This window comes from Numida meleagris, chromosome 8 (assembly GCF_002078875.1).
Source record: "Numida meleagris isolate 19003 breed g44 Domestic line chromosome 8, NumMel1.0, whole genome shotgun sequence".
NCBI lineage: Eukaryota > Metazoa > Chordata > Aves > Galliformes > Numididae > Numida > Numida meleagris.
The window spans coordinates 4,848,391-4,870,026 of record NC_034416.1 but is presented as its reverse complement, the minus strand read 5'-3'; the positions used below and the strand labels follow the sequence as shown (position 1 = coordinate 4,870,026).

Genomic DNA, 21,636 nt, shown 5'->3' with positions numbered 1-21,636 from the left:
GTGAATCCCTGTTGTAGCTCACTGGGTTTAAGTGAGGAATTGCAGTGCTCAGCTGGGGCAGCTTCATATCTCTTCCTCTGATTTCTGAGCACTGGTTCTCTGCATAGCAACAAAATCTTCCTTTGCTTTCTGATGAGTTCTGAGTCCCAAGTAATGTACCCAGCCACCTAATGCCAATACTGGGAGCAGCAGCAGATGCTCTACTCTCAGCCTGCTTTTTCTGAATCAACTTCTCTGAATTTCTTCTGATTTTCTTATGTAGAACATGCACACTCCATTTTTCTGATCACCAGACCTATTGAAATCTAATATGGCAAATGCTGGCTGGTGGATTTCGTTCCTGTTTTGCTAGCCTATTTCCTGAGAGTATTGCTTGCACAAAGAGTGCATCTAATCTAATATATGCTAATGATTTCCCGGTTGTTTATTTATGATAGGTTGTACTTTTCACCTCAAATTCCCTATGTAATTTATAGATATCACCTTTATTCTGCTCTTGGAAGCAGAGGCTCCTGATAAGCCTGGTGTTGCCATGAGGCCAATTGCTGGAAGGTGTGTGTGGGAAGTGTGACTACATGAGTGCTCGGACTGTTTTTATATTCACATGTATTACTGAACATTGCCAGAAGAAAGACAGTGAGCTGCATGGATCTTTATTAAGTATTTATTTATTGTTGATGATAGTAATAACTATTTATAATGCATAAGGTAAATTACAGACTGAACTCCCTCACAAGAGTAGCTTAGTGAGGCAGAGATGGTTTTCCTTCATGCAGCTGTGAATATAGGGCTGTTTTTTGGATGGGGATGAGCTTCCATCTGGAGGTGCCTTTCTCTCTTCTTTCTTGTCTTGACAGCCCAGGTCAGATGAGCTTAGATATATCTAATGATGAGATGTGTCTTGTTACATCACTATTCATATAATCATTACATAGTGAAGAGAAATTCTAGCTCTTGACCCTTTACCTGATGCTCAAGGGCATACCTTCATTATAGTTAGTGAAGCTGAGCTTTTTTGCTCAGGTAAACTGGTTCCAGTTCCATGACTGTGACCAGAGAAAGGCTCTACGTGTACATTTGCAGAAGCAGCAGCCGAGTGAAGGGTCTAACTCCTGCTGCTGGAGCCTTGCATCCAGTACATGGCATTTCTTGCTCAAATCCCTTCTATTTGTGATCAGCTCTTCACATTGTCACTTGTAAGGCATGAACTCATAGCATGATCTCAGCAGTCAGGTAAAAGTCCCAGAAACCCATTGTCAGGCCCTTTCGATCCAAGTCCAGGTAATTTGATTTCATTATTAAAAATCAGATTGGTCTTGGATCATTAACAAAGGAGCAAGAAGCAGCTAGTTTGGCATCCATCACATGATTGCAGCGAACTGAACTCAGCAGTTAGACAAAGTTAGCAGTGGGGCAGAACTGTTTCTGAGCAAAGCAAGGATCATGGTTGTGAGAAGCTGGTGGAAATACTTAGACATGTTGAGGGAGGAAAACTCTCAGGGGCTCCAACTCAGTGGAGACCTGATGAGTCTGTTGTTGTCAAGCTCTTGACAGAGGATGAACCATCAGATCTATGAAAAGATGAAAAAAGATCCATTTTATTAATGTGACAATCTCTAGGCAACTTGCTCTAGGTCTGTGAGAGACTATTTACAGTATTTTCTCGTGTGTAAATTGGCCTTATGTTTAGTTTGACAGTGGCATATAGCCCACACTTCCCATGTGTCCCATGCTGAGATGTAAATATTTGAGGGATGATATCCTGTCATTTACACTGATGCTTTCAATTGCCATCACTCTGAGGGGTGAATGAACAGATATTTCTGTGCATATTGATGTAGAAGGCTCTTGAATACATTTGCTATGGCATTGCAGTGGGCAGAGAGAAGTTGGTTGGCTGCTGCTGCAAGTTGCTGGCTCAGGTTGGGTCCATGGAAACACCGGAATAACGTGTTCCCAATTTGGGAGCACGCAGAGCTGTGGGAGCTGATCTCTTCTGTTTGTTCTGTGACCTTTCCCAGCTGATTGGCACTGATCTTTTATGCACCGGATAGGCGATCTTTTGAGGTTGACATTTTGGGATGACTGAATATGGATTAACCTAGGAAAAAATATTTCCATTTTCTAGCTTCAGTCAGTGCCCTCCTTTTCCAAAAGTGCCTGCTCCACCGAGGACATAGTCAGATCAAATCCAGTTTTGGCAGAGACAGTGCAGCAAGAGAATCAGAAATCACAGCAGGGAAGGGGCAAAACAGGGATTTCTCTTATGATTATTTTCTCTAAAGATCTGAGAGAAAACTGATGTTCTTGATCAGAAGTCTACAGCCATTCTGAGCATTTAGCACAAAGAAGAGGCCCAGATTCTTAGAGCTGGTGGACCATGACCTGGCAAAAAGATCTGATAAGAAAAGAGGATTAGGATATGGGAACCTTTCTTAATGCATCAGGCGCATAATTATTTTCTAAATATCTCAGTAGTTTTAGTGAGATGACTCATGTTGAAAACAGGGACATGCGTCTCTGCACTGCTGGATGGGGGCCAGTTTCAGCACATCCAGTCCTGTGCACCACAGATGTATGTTGTGCTGGAGCCTCTTCTGCTGCTGGGATTCGTGGTTTTGCACCCCATGAAGATGAAAACCAACCAGCCGCCTAATCCCTCAGGCTATGGGATAGAAAGGTCTGTGCTTCCACACTCATGTGTGAGCTCCTTTATAAAGTCAGTCCAACTGGCACGTCTATGCTGGTGTCACAGGGAATTATGTTGGTTTTTCCTGTTACTGACAGGGATGCACTGTGCACTTCTGCGAAGTGCCATGGCACAGGCACATGCAGGAATGCCAGTGCTGCTATACATGAGTGCCTTTTGGCAACATGAAAAATACATCTGCTTACAGTAATGCCATTCTCACAAAGATTTGCAGCTAATTATTAAAGCTAATCTTTGCTATTCATTAATAATAAGGAAACCCAGTTGATCTGTGGACTAAAATATCATCCAGTTTGAGCTCTTGGTCTGGGCCTGCCTGAAAGCCCAGCTCCTCCACTAACACCTTCTTCCACCGTGCACTTCAAATAAGCCTCTAGATGACTCTCAATTTGGCTCACGTGTGTTGCTGGGGAAAGATAGAGCCTTCATGGGCAGCAAAATGGGCAGCAAACCGTGCTCAGCCCCCAGCAGAGCCCCGGCCCTTCACCATCCTGCAGCGCTGTGTCCAGCCGCCGAGCTGGCTGCAGGGAAAGGCTGAGTCATTTCCACGGGATGTTTCACGGAGGAGCTAAGTGATGCACAGCTTGGGTCTGAACAGCTCTGCTTCCTGGTGAATAGTAATTCTGTTTACTTAGAAGAGGAAAAAATCACTGGGGGCCTCAGTGCTGCTGTGTCATACCCGGCCGGGTGAAGTCTTGTTTATCGTGGCCTAAAAAGGGAGAAAAGCAATGCTGGTGGCACTTCTCAGAAGATAAATCTCTACTCATTTGCAGTGTAGGCAGTGGAAATAGTCCCCAGGCCTAACTCCTGGAGCTTTGTTACTCTGCTTGTTCAGTAGTATCTGTGACATGTTACCTGAGCAGGAAAAGAAGAGCCTGAGGAGTGACCCTGACATCCCGTGATTTTGTCACACCGAAGCAGCTTCAGTCTTGTAAATACCGAGGGGTGAGCTGGTGTTTTTGCTAGGCTGGGTAAGATGTGGAGCTGCCTTGCGATTTATATTCTGGTCTCGATTTTCATGCAGAATTTGTTTTGGCCAGCATCTACCTTTCTATATAGGACTGACATAAATCTGGCTTATGGGGGAAGAGGAAATCACTGAACATGGTATATGGGATATTTGGACGTGAGGTACTGGTGCTATGTAGTAACGTGTCATGAGAACCAGTGGTACTTTTGCAGGGCACAGAGGACTCGGGTCCCTCGGTGAGTCATGCATGGGGTAGAAAACCACGTCCTGTGTTGTAAAGCCAGTCCTGGTCTGGGACTCATGGTTCCAGCCTGCTGCTATTAGTACCCGGTGCAGGCAGCCTCTGAGGGCTCAGATAATTTTAAATATCAGAGTTGTGGAAATAATCATCAGTATCAAATCAACAGGTGCTTGGGATTTAAAATACAATTCAAAAGCAGGTGAAGTCTTTGTCTGCTCCTAAACAGCGTGATTGCTGCTGGGTCAGATGCAGCTCAGCTCCTGCCTCTGTCTGTGGCAGTAACTGTACAGGTCTGTCCCATGCTCATTTCTTAAGAGGTGCTTCATTCCTGGTTGAAATGGGGCTGATGGTTTTTGTTTTAGCATTATGTCTGCCCAGTTACAATAATGGCAAGCAAAGAATGAGAGCATATGTTCAAGGAGTGCCTGGTTGCCTTCTACATTCAAAACATTGCTTGGAAAGTTATTTTATTTTACCTTTTTAGCGTGGTGGGGAGTGATCAGCTCTTGCTGTTTAAAGAAAATAAAGCTGTTCCTTTTTTTGGATCTGTAAAATTGAAGTAGTCCAAAGACTGCTTCTATACCAAAGTCATTTTCCCAACAAGATCCTCATTTTCATGTGCCATTTATAGTAAATGAAGACAAGTTTGTAGGAGTGCCGATAGATGAAGAGGATGATCATGGAAAAAAAAAAAAAAAAAAGACCAACCCTGAAGGACTGTTTTTGGAAACTTAAATCTGATTATGCATATATGCTATTTTTATTCCTCTCTTTAGTTATCTGTCAAGGAACATTTGTGCAAATGAGTTTTCTTGATGGATTTTAAGCGTGCACACTGGAATGCTGGCAGGAAGGTATCCTAAATACTGTTTTTCCCCAGGATTTTCAAGGTTAGACAAATTCTGCGTTCTGGTTATTTGTTGTGAAAAAGAAATGTCATCTGACCTATAGGACAGATCAGAGTGAAGCAGCTTCACTTTGATCTGAAGATCAAACGCTGTTTTCCAAACTCAGAATATTTATGAAGTAATGGGTGAGTCTCAGGAAAAACAAGTCCCACTTGTGACTGATGGCAAAACTCACAATGCGTTGTTGGTGAGCTGGTTGGGATGAGTTATTACTGATGATATCCAACTGGTTGTCCCTTGGGTTGGCATTCATATGTCTTCTGTGGGCCGGCAGATGAGGGTAGTGGTGGAACTCATGAATTACAGTTATTCGTATCCTACTATTTATCCAAATAAGAAATTAGAAGCATTTATTTAATATCAATGTGTGAATGCTGTGAGGTGCCTCATATATAAAGACAGGTACCTATGCATGTACCTTGTGCAGAAGAGGAGCACTGAGGATGGAGATGTGGGGCTGCCACCTCTAATATACTGCATCAGCTATGAAGGTTTCAGGCTGTGATGGCACGCAATACCTTCAGACCGACATTGTATTAAAACTTGCAGATTATGGGAATTTCTGTTATTAAGGCCTGGCCAAGCAGCATGTTACATTGGGCAGGAGTTCCCAGTTGGAGGAAACAGATCCCATCATGAGCTGTTTCTAGTCTAGGGAAGGACTGTAATGTTTGCAGAGACAGAGCGTGTGATGTTTAATGATATTTGGTGGCACAGTTTCCGCTGTGGGTGCCTGTGCCCACAGTGTGCATGTCTGGAGAAGGAGGAGAGCAGCATGTGGCTTTGCCAAAGGTGTGTGGAGTAGAGGAAGAAGGGGCAGGTGTCTTGCGATGCATGGCTGGGTCTGAAATCACGCCTGAAATCCTGTGCTGTCACACCGGTCTGCCTGCATTGGTCCCCGCTCCATAGCCCCAGGTTTGGGGCAGGGCATACAGAACACAGCTCAGGGCTCAGCTGGCTGAAGCCTTGTGCCGTTGTGGCCCTCCAGAGCTCAGTTCCTGCAAGGATCAGCCCTCAGCCCCCCACTGCCAAGGACATCCTACTCTGCCTCAGCCTGCAAGGGACTGCAAACCCCTTCTGCCTCCGGGATAAATTCTTTCAAGAGCTGCTTGTCCTCAGGAGTGCAAATCTCCGTTTTGTTTCTAGCCTGAATTGCCTTTATTTTAGACTCCAGCTGTTGAAAGCTTGCTGAAAAGCGAGGAGGGGGGTGTCACAAAGAGACCCCAGGACCTCCTGCTTCCTGTGTCCCTGGGCACAGATGCATGCAGGATCCGGTGCCTGCTCTGCAGGTCAATAACCGCGGTGGGTGCCCAGGTGTGGCACCCGGCGCTGCTGCTCTCAGCGCTGCTCCTGCTCCCTGCAGGTCCTCCCTCTGTGCCGCAGCCCCCGGGGGACACGGAAGCACCGTGACAGGGACAAAGGGACGAGGGAGAACACTGCAGCGGCGGGGGAATCGCCTTTGAGTGTCTGCTGGAGGACTGGAGCGGGGAGGTGGTGCGAGGGGAGAGAGAAGCAAATCGCCTTCAATAAATCAGTGAGGAAGAGGGGGGAGCTTGATGCGGGAAGGGCTGGGTTGTGGCTGGGGATAGGCACCTCTCCGCGCTGGCCCAGGTGTCCGTGCTCCCCTCTGGAAAACCTGGTGCCGGCTATTTGCTCACCGCGGTCACGTTTGTTTGGGTGTCTGCTCCTCCCCGGGACGCAGCAGTGCCACCGCCAGGTACCCACAGCCCTTGGGGACATCCAGGGACAGCAGCTGCCGTGTGCCAGCACCCGCAGCTCCGCACCTCTGGGCACAAAGAGCCGGCGAGAAGAGGAGGAGGAAAGGAGGAGGAGGAGGTGGTGATAAGGGGCTCGCTGCGTCGCCTCATTTCTGCACACAACGCACAGTTCGTGGGGTGTGCGCGAGTGCGTGCATCCGCTGCTGGAGGACTACGGCTGCTGCAGCATCTGCGCCGAGCTGCCGGCACGGGGGTGCCAGGAGAGCGTGCCTGTTTACCGCCTGGTGACAAGTGTTGCGATGCAAAAACCGAACGTGCCTGCGGAGGGGAGGATGCGCCAGCAGCTGCACCTGTGAGGAGAGGAGAGGAGAGGCTTCCCAAGACGTTCGGCAGCAGGCAGCCGAGGCTCCAGGCGCTGGCATCTCCTCCCTGTGGCTCCATCGCCGCTTGCTTGCTCCGGATCTCTTCTTTAAGGGAGAGGAGGAAAAAGGATTCAGAAAAAAGCCCTACAACAGGACAGAGCCTGCTGGAGTCTAACAGGTGTTTGCTGGGATTTGAATGGGGAGGGGATGGGTGGGGAGAAAAGTTAACTGGAGAAATTGGGGCTAGGAGAGATGCGATGATCTTGCACCAAGTGGATGTGCCGTTTCTGCATGTGAATAGCACGTCTGGAGCAGCGCGGAGGGATGTCTTGGAAGTCATCTGTTTGATCTCCGTGGAAACACTCACTTCTCCCTGCAAACTTTCCTCTGCCAGAAGTTGGGAGAAATAAAAAAAAAAAAAAAAAAAAGAAGCATCAGAAAATCAAAAGGGGAAAATCCCAGCCGACAAAACCATTTTGACCTAAACTGTTGCATCCTGACGCGGGGCTGCGGTGCGCGCATCCCTCCGGCGCCTCCTGGGCTCTGAGCCGGTGGGCGCTGGGTGGCGGCTGCCCCGACGTTGGGGACGGCCGAGCAGCATGCTGGCTCTGGCACCTGTGGCCAGCCAGCAGACCCCGCGTGCCTGACCCGCCGGTGGCACCGGGGCCGTGGCGGCCATGGCCGCAGCCATCGCCAGCTCCCTGATCCGCCAGAAGAGACAAGCCAGGGAGCGGGAGAAGTCCAATGCCTGTAAGTGTGTCAACAGCCCCAGCAAGAGCAAGGGAAGCTGCGACAAGAACAAGTTGAATGTGTTTTCCAGGGTCAAACTCTTTGGCTCCAAGAAAAGGCGAAGAAGGCGACCAGGTTGGCAAGGGTTCTGTGTTCGGGGGGTTGGTTTGTTTTATTTGGTGCTGTCCATCAGTTGCGGGGAATGCCTTGGGGCTGGTAAAATGGGTGTGCAGGTATTGCCATCTTGGCGTGTATGATCTGATAGACATGGGTACCCCATGCCAGTCCTCTCCCTGTTCATGTTCATCCAGTTTATTTAGATAACGCACACCATTGCCTCACTTGCACACCTGTGTGTGTGTCCATGCACTGGTAATTCAGCAATCTTGCTGTTTTACACATACACATATACAAACACACGTGATTTATTTGTGGGGGAGGTGTTAGCACCTCCTTCAGCTGTACGGTAAATAACTTAGCACTAGAGATCTGTTTTTGTCCTCCTGCTTTGCAGAATGCCAGTGCCTTGCTTTACTTGCTGATTGCAGAAGAGGCTTTTTGCTTTTGCTGGCACCTTCCAGAGTTTTGCTTCAGCACCCTGTTCCTTTCGAGGAATCTCACGCGTGCAGCTGCCTGCAGGTGCGATCTCCTCTGTGTCAGAGGTGCTAAAGATCAGGCGTGAAGGCTTGGTCCCTGATCCAAGTGGGTTTTTGTATGTGGGAGGAGCAAAACCCTCCAGTAATGTTGTGATCGCTTCGCTGTGCTCAGACAGTGGTGCTGTTAGCCACTGAGCCTGTCTGCCTTTCCCAGCAGCCACCCAAGGGCTGCCTTGCTCATAGATGGCAAGCAGCACTGGGATGTGGGATGGCTAAAATGCCAAAGCAGTGCTTTGATTAATTTTTTGTCAGATGGGTTGGTGAATAAGGATTGCGCATCCATCAGTACCTTTATTACAGTGGGCATGGTGGGGATGGTTGATGGTTGGACTAGATGATCTTAGTGATCTTTTCCAACCTTAACGATTGTATGATTCCAAAAGTCTGCAATAGAAAGTAACACAAACTGGCATAACCTTTTGCCTTCAGCTCCTACTAAAATGAAGGAGCTGGCTGATAGCAGAGCTCCCTAATATCTTTGATTATAAAAACAAGGACTCTTACCCAGGCACTAGAAGTTGGAAATGACACATCGTGTCTCCCCAGTGGGTTTATCTCTGAATTAAGTAAGTTGTCGTGGAGCGAGCTGCAGAGAATGCATCACCTCCTGACAAGCAGACTTGTGTGAAATGACTACAATGCAGATGTCATTGGGATTCAGTGGAAGTAGACCTTTTTTTCCCAATTACTCCTGGTGCATTACCTAGATATTTTAAATGCCAGACTTGACAGCAAATGCCAGGTTGGTCTAGAATGATCTGAAAGTGTTTGAGATATTTCACTTTTGAACTGTGAATATGAGGATGGTTATGAAAAGGGAAGAAAAAGAAAAGAAGAAATCTTTCTAAAGTATGTGTTGTTTTGATCTTTCTTCTTCTAGCTGACGAGATAATTTCCTTAACCCTGATGGTAATATTTATTTTGCAGTTCCACACATTGCTGGATTTCAGGGTTCCCCCCTCCATTCCCCATATGTTCATTGAGTAGTTCATCACTTCGGATGCTCTGCACTCTTTGGAGGAGCACAGAATGGGGGTTTGTTTATTAGAGCTGCAGCAGTTCCTGTGGCAAATGTTTGCTGCTATATATTTAGGCTCTCAGCTGTCACTACAGCTCCCATCAGCACTATCGTAGTAGTCCTCTTTTCCCTCTCCTTTTAAGAAATCACACCTTTTTAAAAAGCAGAATGCACTCTTTGCCAAGCTCGCTTCTAATCTTAAATGAGATAGGGCTGAGCTCCTGAGGCCAAGCAGCACGCCGTTGGAATTTGTAGTTGCTAGAAGCAGATTTTAATGTTGTACCTTCATTACAATAGCAAGTGGCATTTAATCATTTTGGCAATTGATTTTATAGACATTGATTTGATCTCACTCTAAGCAAAAAGTATTGCAAAGCTGGTTGCCCTGCTTCTGCCTTGGATCTTTTCTCGTATCTCAGCATTGAGAAGAAACCGGGACATTTGTGTTTAGCATCCTGCTCGCTCGGAATGGCACATCAGGATTTCCCACATTAATCTCACTATTGTTTTTTTACAGAGCCTCAGCTTAAAGGTATAGTAACAAAGCTATACAGCAGGCAAGGATACCACTTGCAGTTGCAAGCAGATGGAACAATTGATGGAACAAAAGAGGAGGACAGTAGTTATAGTAAGTGACACGAGAATAAATGGTGTGTTTGTGAATTGTGGTGTCTCATTCTTCCCATGTGGGTCCATCAGAAATTGTTGTCCTACAGTGACTGAGTGGCAGCAGCATTAACAGGGCGCACACGGCGCTGAGCTCCTTCAGACTTACTGGGTCTGAAAGAGATGCAAATACAAATCACTTACAGGAATAACGAACTAGAGAAAAGTAATGATGACACATATGACAAACAAAGCAAATGTTATCTCCATGGTAATCTAGAGAAGTTCATTGCTGTCCTTTGGATTTTATTAGATTTTTTTTTTTTCAACAGGGAAAATTTGCTCGCCTACTCAGAGCGCCTGAAATAGAATAACGCTATCTCCACTCTGAAACTGGGGCTCATTCAAACAGAGCTGCGTTATCTCACGTAATGAGAGTTCATCATCATTTTAAAGTTCACATTTCCCTATTATTATTATTTTTTTTTTTACCCCTTCTGAACTTAATTATACCTTCAGATTTCAACCAGCTTTTCTGCAGGGAAAAAAAAATATCTGTGGATTTATCTTAACAATTTTGAGAGTTAATAGAGAACAAGAGATGATAACCAGAGTATAGATTTGATGTGTGTTCATAGAATATGCAAATGTTTCAGATATCTGTACCGTTTAGCTTAAAGTGAGTTACTGTTCTGAAAGTGATTCAGAGGAAAAGAGTTGGAGAAGGTGTGTCAGACCACTTAGACATCCAACTGGGAAATCACCAGGCAGACCTGCCCCTTTACAAACACCTCTAGTTATTACAAGGTGCTGACTGCAGTGGGGAAGATGGCACGAGGGCTGGAGCGGAGCAGTGCTGGTCGGGTGCTGCCGTGTTGCTGAGTTCTCTGTGCAGGCACGACAGCTCCTCCAAGAGGAACACTTACGGACCATAAATGTTGCTTTTCCTTCAAGGGAGTGATCTTACAATGATTGAAAATCACGACGGATCAGTGCAGATTGGTTCGGGTTTTCAGAGTAATTCTGCTAATTACCCTTAAAAAATAAAAACTAGAAAGAAGAAGAAATAGGGAAACTTCACTTTCTCCATTACTGCATAATACTGTCATAAACTTTTGATGTACCAGAGCAGACATCTGAAACTGCGTATCATTTTTGAAGGGATTGTTTCATTTAAATACGTTACTTGGAGTTCCTCTCGTGAGGATTCTGACACTCTAAGCAAGATAAAATTTAAGTCTTATCTGTGCTTTTGACATTCGTGTCAACACATCTATTTCTAAGATGTTTTTATTTCCACTGTGTCCTTACATTTACCATAACTTGACAGATTATCAAGCAAACCTTACAAACTGGTTGCTGGACGTTGGCCCTCCAAGGCACTGAACACTTAAATGTAATGGAAGTAGCTCAGAACTGATTGTGAATCTGCGGTCAGAACACAGGAGGGTTTTGTCTTAAAAAAAATAGTTTTGTATATATTCCTCCTTTATGTAAGATAAATGTATAGACCTGAAAGTCCCACGGCACTGGACTTACTTTAATGGCAACATTTTTGTTAATGGTATTATCAAGAGAAATAGATTAGTGCTAGGGGTCAGAGCCCATATAATGGGCCTCCCCTGGAGCCTGGCTCACATGAATATTGAGTGGATCAGGCCCACTAAAATCCTTTCCTCCAGTTTCTGGAGAGATCTCTCTCCTTTACCCCATATTCATGCCCCACAGGGCCTTCCCTGTGGAGGAGAACCCCCTCTCTGCTCCCTTCTGTCCTCCTTTGCACCCCAAGGGATGTCATAGCTCTTCCCTTTTGCCAACTCCACCAACCACTTGCTCTAAGACTATTTGCTTTGCATTGCACTGACATAATTAAAACTCCCCTTAATAAGGGGAACATCCTCAGATTCAACTGTTGCCAACAAAGTGATGGCATAATGCTGGGGCTGAGGAAACCAGAATGGTAACCTACCTGATCTCTTTACTAAATGTCAGCATTTGCCTTCCCTGTTCATTGCAGGGATTAGGAGAGCTTGCATCCTCTCTTTCAGGCTCCTGACAGCAGCCTGGCCCCCGGGGTCTGCCTTCTCCATCATTTAGTACCCAGAGCTGGTGGGAAGTTTGCCTGAAGATGCTCTTTGGCTCTGACTTGTGAGCAATTATTGCGATCTCTGCAGTCCTTCACCAAAACAAGGTCGCATCTATGACTGTGAGGAGTTCAAAAGAAAGCTCAGGTTTTGGAGCATAGCACAGGCAGGAAGCGAGCCATCAGGGTGAGGAGCTGTTTTAAGCCAGGAGTCCATGTAATTTGAGGAAGTGCCTCGTGGAAAGGATTTCCTGGCTGAGAACCAGATTCTGCCTCATTAAACGTGTTAAATAGGGCAAGGTTTTAAATCAAGATAGAATTTATTCCCCGATTTTGGCACGACACAGAGATTTGAGGACTTATATAATAAGGAAATATAGGAAACAATGCCCCGTGGTCAGTGTATGGAAGGCCAGGTGGCCGAGACAACAATGACACGGACCTCACAGCACTGTATACGTTAATAAATCCAGCTGTGGCCACTGCCTCTTTATTTTACAGCTCTAATTCTCTGTCAGCATGTATCGCACAACAGCTATAGCAAAGATCATATCTCCCTTAGGCACCACCAAGTTTTTCATTACGATGGATATTATGTCCTTAATTTACACAGTGCGAATGTAATAGGGAAAGGCGAGGATGCAAATAACTGCATTGTTTTGGGCTAACGCGAACTGATTGTCAATAGTGAACAATTTATTTTCCCATGGCTTTTTTGCCAGCCTCGGGAGTCAACCACCAGAAATGCAATAGCATCTCTTACCCGCTGTCCATGGCAGGGGGTGTTTGCAGAGAAGGGTGCAGCGTGGCTCTGCTCTTGGCCGTGATGCAGAGCCAGCAGCACTCCCCCACGGCCCTTTTTGCAACTTCCGACAGTCAGCTGCCAATCCCACCAACATAGACACCAGCTTCTGAGCGTGCCCGCCGCTCGCCTCGCCTCAAAATAGAGCGTGTACGTTTATGGCAGGAAAACACGTTCAGCTGCGGAGGAGAGCAGCTGAGCGCCCGCCGCAGCGAGTTCCCCAGCATCCTGTCTCTGCTCACTTTGCCAAGCACAGCACAGCCAGGAATCGCTCGCTAAAACCAATCTCTGTTCCTTGTAGCTGTGAGCTCCATCTTCCTGACTGTCCTCAGCTTTGCCTTGTGCTTAGTGCATCTGTGGGCAGCACTGTTTGCAGGAGCCCGTACTCGTACCCTTGTGTTGAAAGTACCTGAAAGCCCCACTCTGAAATGCACCGTTAAAAAAAGCATCTTTCAAAAGAGATCTCCAGGTTCTGCTTGGATACAGAGCTCTCAGTTACGCTCTCCTGCCCACAGGGAGATCAGGTGCTGCTTTTTGGGGGCTGAGCTGCAGAAGTGGGCTCTCCACAGGAGTGCTCACTGAGTCAGACGGACTGTTTTCTCCCACAGAAAAATTCAAGCAGTTGCTAGAAGAAATGAGGAATCCATAACAGAGCATTTCCCTTAGTCAAAGTCTCCGTTTTGTTTGCTAAAACCAGCAGAGAATTAGAGGATTTTGTTTTAGTGACGAGAAAGCCACTTCCATTGGTTTTGTGCTTGCAGGCTGGTGTGAGGGGTGGCTGCACGTGTCCGTGTGTTCGTCCAGCTGTCTGACTGAGCAGAGAGTCTGATTTCACCAAAATTTAAGTCTTCATCCCTAGAACACAGCATCACCTCTGGCCTTGCCTTCACTGACACAGGACGTGCATCCATGTGCGCTTCCCTGTTTGGAAGGTTACGAGCAACTTTTACCAATGAGAAACCATAAAACCATGACAGATGTGCTCCTGACAACCCCACTCCCAGAATTTAGGATCTGTATTAAATGCTGTCAGGCTGCAAATTTTCTTTTAATTAAACATGGCCGTTTGGATGTTGTCAGGCTGAAAAAGGTATTTATAATGGGTCATCATCCTTTCTGAAAATAGTAAAAATATTTCAGATTCATCATTCAGTTTTAAATTGGCTTCGGACACTGCCCATAAATACCAAACTTCAGCCTGAAGCATACGGGGGTTCTGCAGCCAAGGAATTGATGGCTAGAAATGTAAGCCAGTTTGGCATTGCTTTGCCCTATCTCTGCCCTTACTCAGAAGTGTGGAAGGAGACACATGGGGTAATGATAAATTGAGAATTTTCTTAACTTCCTCTCAATTTTGGACCCTCCATATCAAACACAGAGCACTGTATTCAACTCATTGTTACTTGTCCTTGGTTTTAACATAGCCAAGAATGTAAGCTATGGCAGAGCTTTGCTTGTTTTGTTAATTTGCCATTTAAAAAACAGTATCTTCATTTTCCCGAAGAGAGGTTTCTCTGCTTATATATATTGCCATTGTTAGCATGTATGCAACTAAAAGTGCAAGCTCAATTTTGAAGACACAAATTTTGGGTTTGATCTAAAGAATACGCTGTCATTTCATTTCATTTTGAAGTTATTTAGCATTGTTTTTCCAAACTCATTTTCCTCTCAAAAAGAGCAAAAAAAAAATCCCAAGGAGTTTTGAGTGGAAACGCTTTGAGATGCTCATGAGGGCTTTTAACTTTTCTGCATTTCTTTTTTGGCCAAAAACTGTTTCCTGAATTTGAAAAAAAAAAAAAAAAAAAAAAAGTATTGATCATTTTGTGAAACTTTTTGTTTGTTTTGGGGTTTTCTTTTTTTCTTCTATTTTTTTTTTCACGTTTATCATCATTAAAAAAAAATAAAGGTATGTTCAACTGTGCTCAGCCCTTGGATTGCACTCACAAGGCAGGTAAGTCAGCTCAGCTCGCAGGACCTCCAATCCACCACCTTCATGCCGAAGTGGGGAGATGCACTGATTATCCTCTGTAGATAATTTCTGAGCTATTGCTAGAAATTGCTATACAAGACAAAGATATTAGCAGTATTGTTCCGTGGCACCCACGGAAATTAATATATGCATGAATAGACGTTTTTTTTTTATTTGGTTCTAGTAATTACGGCTTAATGCTCTATCTAATCTGCATACTGTAAAGGATTAATTTTGCTTTCCATCTCCGTTCTCTCCCAGCGTTGTTTAACCTCATACCTGTGGGTTTACGAGTGGTGGCGATTCAGGGGGTTCAAACAAAATTGTATCTGGCAATGAACAGCGAAGGATACCTATACACATCAGTAAGTACATGTTTGTCATTTTGTTCTCACTTAAATTCTGTTAAGATCTCAGTAAATGAATAGGTTGCTGTTTCAAGGAATCCAATTGTAACCTATAGAGATGGATTTTGGCAGTGGATTAGGTCTAGTGGTGATGTTCTTGTTTAGGTTATTGCTCTTTTTTTCTATTGTGAATACGTAGGAATGTATGGAATCAAACCGCAGCGCCTTAGATGCAAACTAATGATCCTGAAGTGTGAAATCAATTTAAAAAAAAATTAAAAAGACGCAAAACCAAATCAGACAGGAAGCTCTCCCTTGGTCACTGCGGGCTAACTACGCTAATCAGTGTGGGGTAGGGAGGAAAAAGGACAACGTGGTGAATCACACGCATGCCTGAGCACATTTTGTATCTTCCCATATCATCTCCATTGCTGTTATTAAAAGGGATTAGAGAAAGTCATTTTTTGTTTGGCCAGGATGTTCAAACAGAAATGGAATCGGGTGCCAAAATCATAGGGCTTCAAGATGCTGCGTGAGTAAAGGAGCGTTTCATTTAGCTGTTTTGATGACGAATGTCAATTAATAATTTTCAGTGACATTTCTCAAGAGAGTGAACACTGTTTTCATGAAAAAAAAAAGGAGAAAGAACTTTTTGAAAAACAGACAATTTTTCAATTAAAAGCATATAGTTGAATTATGTTCAGGAGTTTTAATTATAAAGTCTTAACAGATTTTTCCCAAGGAAAAAAGCAGAGGAAAATGCAATTTGTTATCTATTACAAATTATTCGCCTTTAAGAATGATTCCCTTAAGATGCCTTTAATGCTGGTAACAATTAAATAAACATACATCTCCCATTTGTTTTGCAATCCTGATGGCTGGGACACGGAGTGAACTTTGCCTCTTTTTTCTGCGAGAGCAAAAGCAAATTAGAGCTGAGTATGCTTCGGGACAGAGTAAGATTGCAGTGAGCGGCGTCGAACTCCACCTCTCTTTCTGCTCTGGCTGTTTGCTCAGTGTTGCTAATCCACTGATCTGTTTGCAGGGCTATGGCCACACAGCCAGGTCGTGCAAAGCTCCCTTAATCCTGTGTAGTCACGGTCCTGTAGCGCACAGTGCCATTTACATTTGCGCTGCTCATGCACCTTTGTCTACACCGTGCGTGTTCATTGACGTTGGCATCTGCTGGCTGCCCACTCACCAACAGCACTGCGCCATGTGGGATTCTGCTGGCACTGCTCCGCCTCTGTCAGTGTCACCTCTTGAGCCGTGTGTTGGGGTAGGACAGAGCAATTTGTGCAATAAAGTGAAATTCCATCACTGCGCGCAGCAGACGTGCTGGCTGGAGTGCATCAGTTCTGTTGCTGCCAGATGCATGCTGGGAGAGTCAGATCTATTTTTGCAAAGGTGCAATAATTTTTGCAAAGTTGGAGAAAACGGAATGCAGACAGATTCAGACCTACAGCAGAGACATGAAGTCGAAGGGACCGTCACTTCCAGTATCGCTCAATGTGAGGAGACTGTAATGGAATATAAGAATGAGAATCATAGAATATCCTGAGTTAGAAGGGACCCATCAAGATCATTGAGTCCAACTCCAGGCTCCGCACAGGACCACCCCAAACTCAGACCATACGTCTGAGAGTGTTGTCTGGACACGTGTTGAACTCATGACTTATTGTGGGGAATTCCAGCTGTTAGTCTGATAGGTACCTGCACACTGTAGGCAGAGCTCGGAGATTCGTCTTGGTGGTCATTTCTGGGTTTCGTTAGCATGGATTAGAGAGAGGTCTTTATGTGTTCTCGTGTGTTACCATGCATAGTGTCATCTTTGAATCCTTTTGTTTCTGTGAACTTAATACATAATGTTACTGTAAAATTAGCAGGCAACATCCCTCTGTTTTTCCGTTAGTAACAACAGTCAAGTTGTTTATTTATTAGGCAGCTGTATTTTCTTGTATTTGTTCTTATATTTTTCAGCCTGATAGGGTTCACCTGCTATGTCAACAGGTTTGGGATTACAGCTCCAGCACCATTTTTTAAGTGTTTCTAGCTCATCTTTTGCTGATAATCGTCCTTTCAGCAAGGGATACAGCCTGACAGTCTGATACATAAGAAATTAGCTCTGTATTTTGGACTGGATTTGTGGTTGATGTAAATGAGTCCCAGAAGAGCACGGCTGATTTATACCAGCTGAACGCTCACCTGTTCAAGGGATGCCAACAGGGGGCCCGTGGAAGAGATCAGCTCGAGTAAATGACATCCATCTACACATCCCGAGGCTTTCCAAGCCCCTGCAGGGAGGTGTTCCTGAGTGGGATCTGTCAGGAGCAGGCAGATGGCAACATGGGATTGATCGGCAGCTAAAGGACCGTAAAACACTGACGAACTCTGGAAGCAAGAACAAGGGGAAAAATAGAAATGTGCTGCAATAGTAGATAACGACAACAGATAGTTGCACTGTTTTCAGAGAGAAATGCAATTAGCATTGATGATACAATTAAATAGGGAGAGAGAATATCTTGGTCTATGTCATGATCACGTGCCTTCAGTTTTATTGTGATCCCAAAGGTTCGTTTGTGTTTGTGTCTGCGCCGTTTCCTTCAGGGTGCATTGCCAAAGGTTACAGTTTCGTTTGGGGAATGATTTGAAAGGTACCCTACTGCTGTGCCATCCCTGTTCCCTGCCCTGTGCTGCTGTCTGTGCATGCACCCAGTGGTGCCTTTCAGCCTGAAACATTTCTGAATCAAATTAGTTGAAGTCTGTGACATACACAGGAAATATTTCCTAGCCACAGTGCATTACAGTTATTGGCAGATGGTGAATATCTGCGGATGCATTTTGCCAATTTGTTGAGCTCTGCCTTTGGCCTCACCCCTTTCCCCAGCAGGACGTGATTCAGGGAGCTGACCTCGGAGGAGGCTGCACCATGGTTCGCTTCCGATCCAGTGACTGTACTCCAAAACGAGGTGAATTTGCTCTGTGAGGGGATCAGTGAAGTATAATAAATCTGCAGAGAGCAGATATCTGTAGTTGGCTGCCAGACGTTATGGATAGTTTGCGGCGTCTGTCAGTTAGAGCAAAAATAATATCTTTAATGTAATGATAAAAGCTCCTCGGGGACAAGGCAGCAACTCAGCTAAGCAAAAAAAAAAAAGAAAAAAAATGAAAAAGATATTATATTAACATTAAAATACATGTACAATTATCTACATTTGTAGCAGAGATACGTTGCAAGTCCTGGAGTACAGAGAAGGGAAGCGCCCTTGGCTGTGACTGCTCACCCCGCTAGGAACAGTGGGGCTGGAAAATGCTCCTTCATATCACAGACCATCACATTTGTAATGTTTTACTCTATCTGGTTTCTTATCCAAGTCAAGGAAAGCTTAGTGTCTGTGTCTCCCAGGCTGAACCCACCCTCAAGATTTTCCTTGCTGAGACCTTGTTGCGAGTGACTGAAGCCAGAGCTCTTCCTGCTGCTTGGTATTTGGGCATCCCTTGAAAATGAAAGCGTGAGGCTGGATTCATCCTTTCTTATACCAGAGTCATGCTGGTGTGAGGTGACCTAAACTGTATCATGGCATCATTACCTTACGTAACCACATAATGAGTCGTGCCCTTTTGTATTTTAGGATAGCCTTTATTTTATCTGATTTTTCTTTTTTCTTTTAGAAGACCACCAGCTTTGTAGGCTTGAGTTTTTCAGGCTTCTTACCCTATGAATTTCTTGTGTGTTTTCCATCATCTTGCACAAAAGAGTGAAAAGTATTTTAAGGCTCTGTTTGTCAGACAGGTTGTCCTAGAGCTATTGCTTTCTCATTAAAGTGGTTCTGATTTGACGGGAGAGGCTCATGGTGATACAGAGCAGCAGCTGAGTGAAGTTCATTAAAGGGAAGGCATGTAGGTACGAGGTGAAGAGAACTGAGTGTGCTGCTTGAATTCTGCATAGGCTGAAACATAACCCAAACCACCACAAACCTCAAAAAATAGCCCAAGAAAAATAAACTATCTGCATATTTTCCATGAACAGTCATATATAATTTACACTAAGACAGCATTCAGCCATCGTTGTCCTCTTATGTTAAATAGATGGTCATATATGTTCACTACCTGCACAGATAGCAAATATTGTATGAAGCATGCACGTTGATTATAATCAGGATAGTGAAACGTGATTAAATTCTCAGAGTGGTTCAAAAAATGGTTTTAGTGAGTTGGAATGGAGAGAGGTTTGGGCATATTTTAATACTGAGCAGTGCGGTGGAGACCTGCTGCAGTTAATGGGAATGGCTGGGGCATTTATAATGAATTACTGGCAAAGAGCATTTTTCCACCTCAGGGAAATGGCGCAAACCAAGAGATAGGGGAAAGAATCAAAAGCTTCGTCTAGCTGAATTTGCACGTCAATATAAATGATTTTTTACCATGAATGCTCAAGCACAGACTACACCTTAATGTTGTTCATTCTCTTCAGCGATAAGGTCTCAGATGCAGCCGTAGCACATTCTTCTTTTCATTGCAACACCTTCTGAGGAACGTGCAGCATCCTCCCAGCAAGGACATGGGGCATTGTGCTGGCAGCTCCGGCTGCCCCATAGCAGAGGGCAGTGAGGGTCAGGTAAGGTGTGGGAGCGGTGCTCAGACAGGAGCTGCTCTCGTGAGGTCCCCAGGCACCGCAGGACCAGTCTGTGCTGATAAATGTTTTCTGACACCTTCAGCTATGGACACAGCTTTCAATTATGCCAGCAGCTAAGCTCAGCAGATGCAAAGCATCTGCACTTGGGTTCAGTCCTACAGCGGTGTTGCAGTGCAGGGGTGGATGCTGGTGGTATCTGAACAGGGAGAAGCTCAGTGGCATCCCTACAGCATCACCAGCTCCCAGCTGGGCACTCCCCTTTAGCAGGAACTCTGACTGTGAGGTTCCAGGGTTGGCTGTGAGCTGGGCTATGTGTAGCTAGCTGTTCTGCTCAGGTACTTGTTTCTGTCGGAATCAGTGTGATTCCAGATTTCAGGAGGCAGACTGCCTGCTGTCTCCAGCTGTGAAGGGAGAGCACTGCCTTCCCATGGGAGAGTTATTAAGAGACTCAGCAAGCTGAAAGCCTTCAAGCTGTTATGCTGCTTTTCTCTACAGGTCATCCCCAAAGAGCTGGAGATGCACAGAGGTGCTGCTGTGCATCCAGCCCTCGCTGCAGGTGGTGGGAGCTGGGGGTGCTCAGTGCCTTCTAAGATGAGGCTTTATAAGAGGAGCTTAGGAAGGAGAAAGTGATGCTGCAGGACTGAGCTGCACAGAGCCTTACAGACCTGCCGTTAGATGCCAGTGCAGTGGTTTCCTATGGCCTTGGTAGAACATGGAACTTGCCCTGAGCAGAGTGTTTTGGCAGCTGGGATGCACAATGCTAGCTCCCAGCAGCTCAGCCCGGCCCTATGCCAGCAGATGAGGAATGCTGAGTACCAGGACTTGGGGCTGCACACAACTCTTTACCACCACGTTGCAGAGCGTGTTTGGCAGGCGAGCCCTGTAAGCAGATAAGGGCTTCGAGCGACAGCTCAAGTTGCAGAGTGTGAGAACAAGAGCACTACCACGTTCTTGGCATGTTCAGTTCAGAGCACAGATTCAGAGCACCAAAGGATGGATTGCACTGCTATGATTCAGCAGAGCCAATGAGTAAAGTGTAGCTTTTCTCCCCTGAATTTGCACATTGTGACCTGTCTGCCTGTGCTGGTGGCATAGGCGCCCGTTGGGTGACGTGTGCCCATTCCCTGCCAGGGCTCAGCTCTTTTGCAGTCTGCCAGAAAAATATCTGTATTAGTATTAATGTGGGGTTTTGAATTGCTGCTCTACAAAAAATCCTCAAAATCAGGAGCTAGATAGATATCCAAATTTTCTTGCTTTCTTAGAGCATGGCTTAATTAAAAGAGAATATCGCTATCCAAACTCGGCTTCTCTCCTACGCTTGACTTCCTTCTAGAAAGCTGTCTGCCTTCCCATCTCCTGCCCAGAAGGGCTTCCCCTCCCTCTCGTGCTGCAGGTTGAGTTAATGAGCAGCTCTTGTCACAGTGACTCAGCAGCTCTTCTGCCTCATTACTCCAGCTCCAGGCCAAGGAGATGCTCGCCTAGCTGCAAGGCGGGCATCTGAGGCAAGGATGCTGGAGGTATAGGGACAGGCCTCAAGGACTCCCAAAACAAGGGGAAATGGTTTCAAACTAAAAGAGGGGAGATTTAGATTGGACATAAGGAAGAAGTTTATTACAATAAAAGAATGGTGAGGCATTGGCACAGGTTGCATGGACAGGTGGTGGGTGCCCCGAAGACATCCAAGGTCAGGCTGGACGGGGCTCGGAGCACCTGATGGAGCTGTAGGTGTTCCTGTTCAGTGCAGGGAGTTGGACCTGATGGCCTTTAAGGGTCCCTAACAACTCCAATGATTCTGTGACTCAATGAAACCAACAGGGAACAATATTTCAGGGCACCTACTGGAAAATAAACTCAGAACTTCTGTAGAAACTAACCCAGGGT

General features: G+C 45.5%; 1 protein-coding gene across 4 annotated transcripts in view; it reads left to right on the top strand.

The window, feature by feature from the left end:
* Positions 1-21,636, top strand: part of FGF13 (fibroblast growth factor 13) — a 221,411-nt gene that overhangs the window by 158,126 nt on the left and 41,649 nt on the right. For 3 of the 4 annotated variants that reach the window (XM_021405832.1, XM_021405835.1, XM_021405834.1), the window contains 2 exons: positions 9,830-9,940; positions 15,034-15,137. In XM_021405832.1, coding sequence (XP_021261507.1) covers positions 9,830-9,940; positions 15,034-15,137 — 215 coding nt within the window. Of the gene's footprint in view, positions 1-7,122; positions 7,774-9,829; positions 9,941-15,033; positions 15,138-21,636 lie in introns of those variants that run through there. The other variant, XM_021405833.1, reaches the window with a different exon arrangement.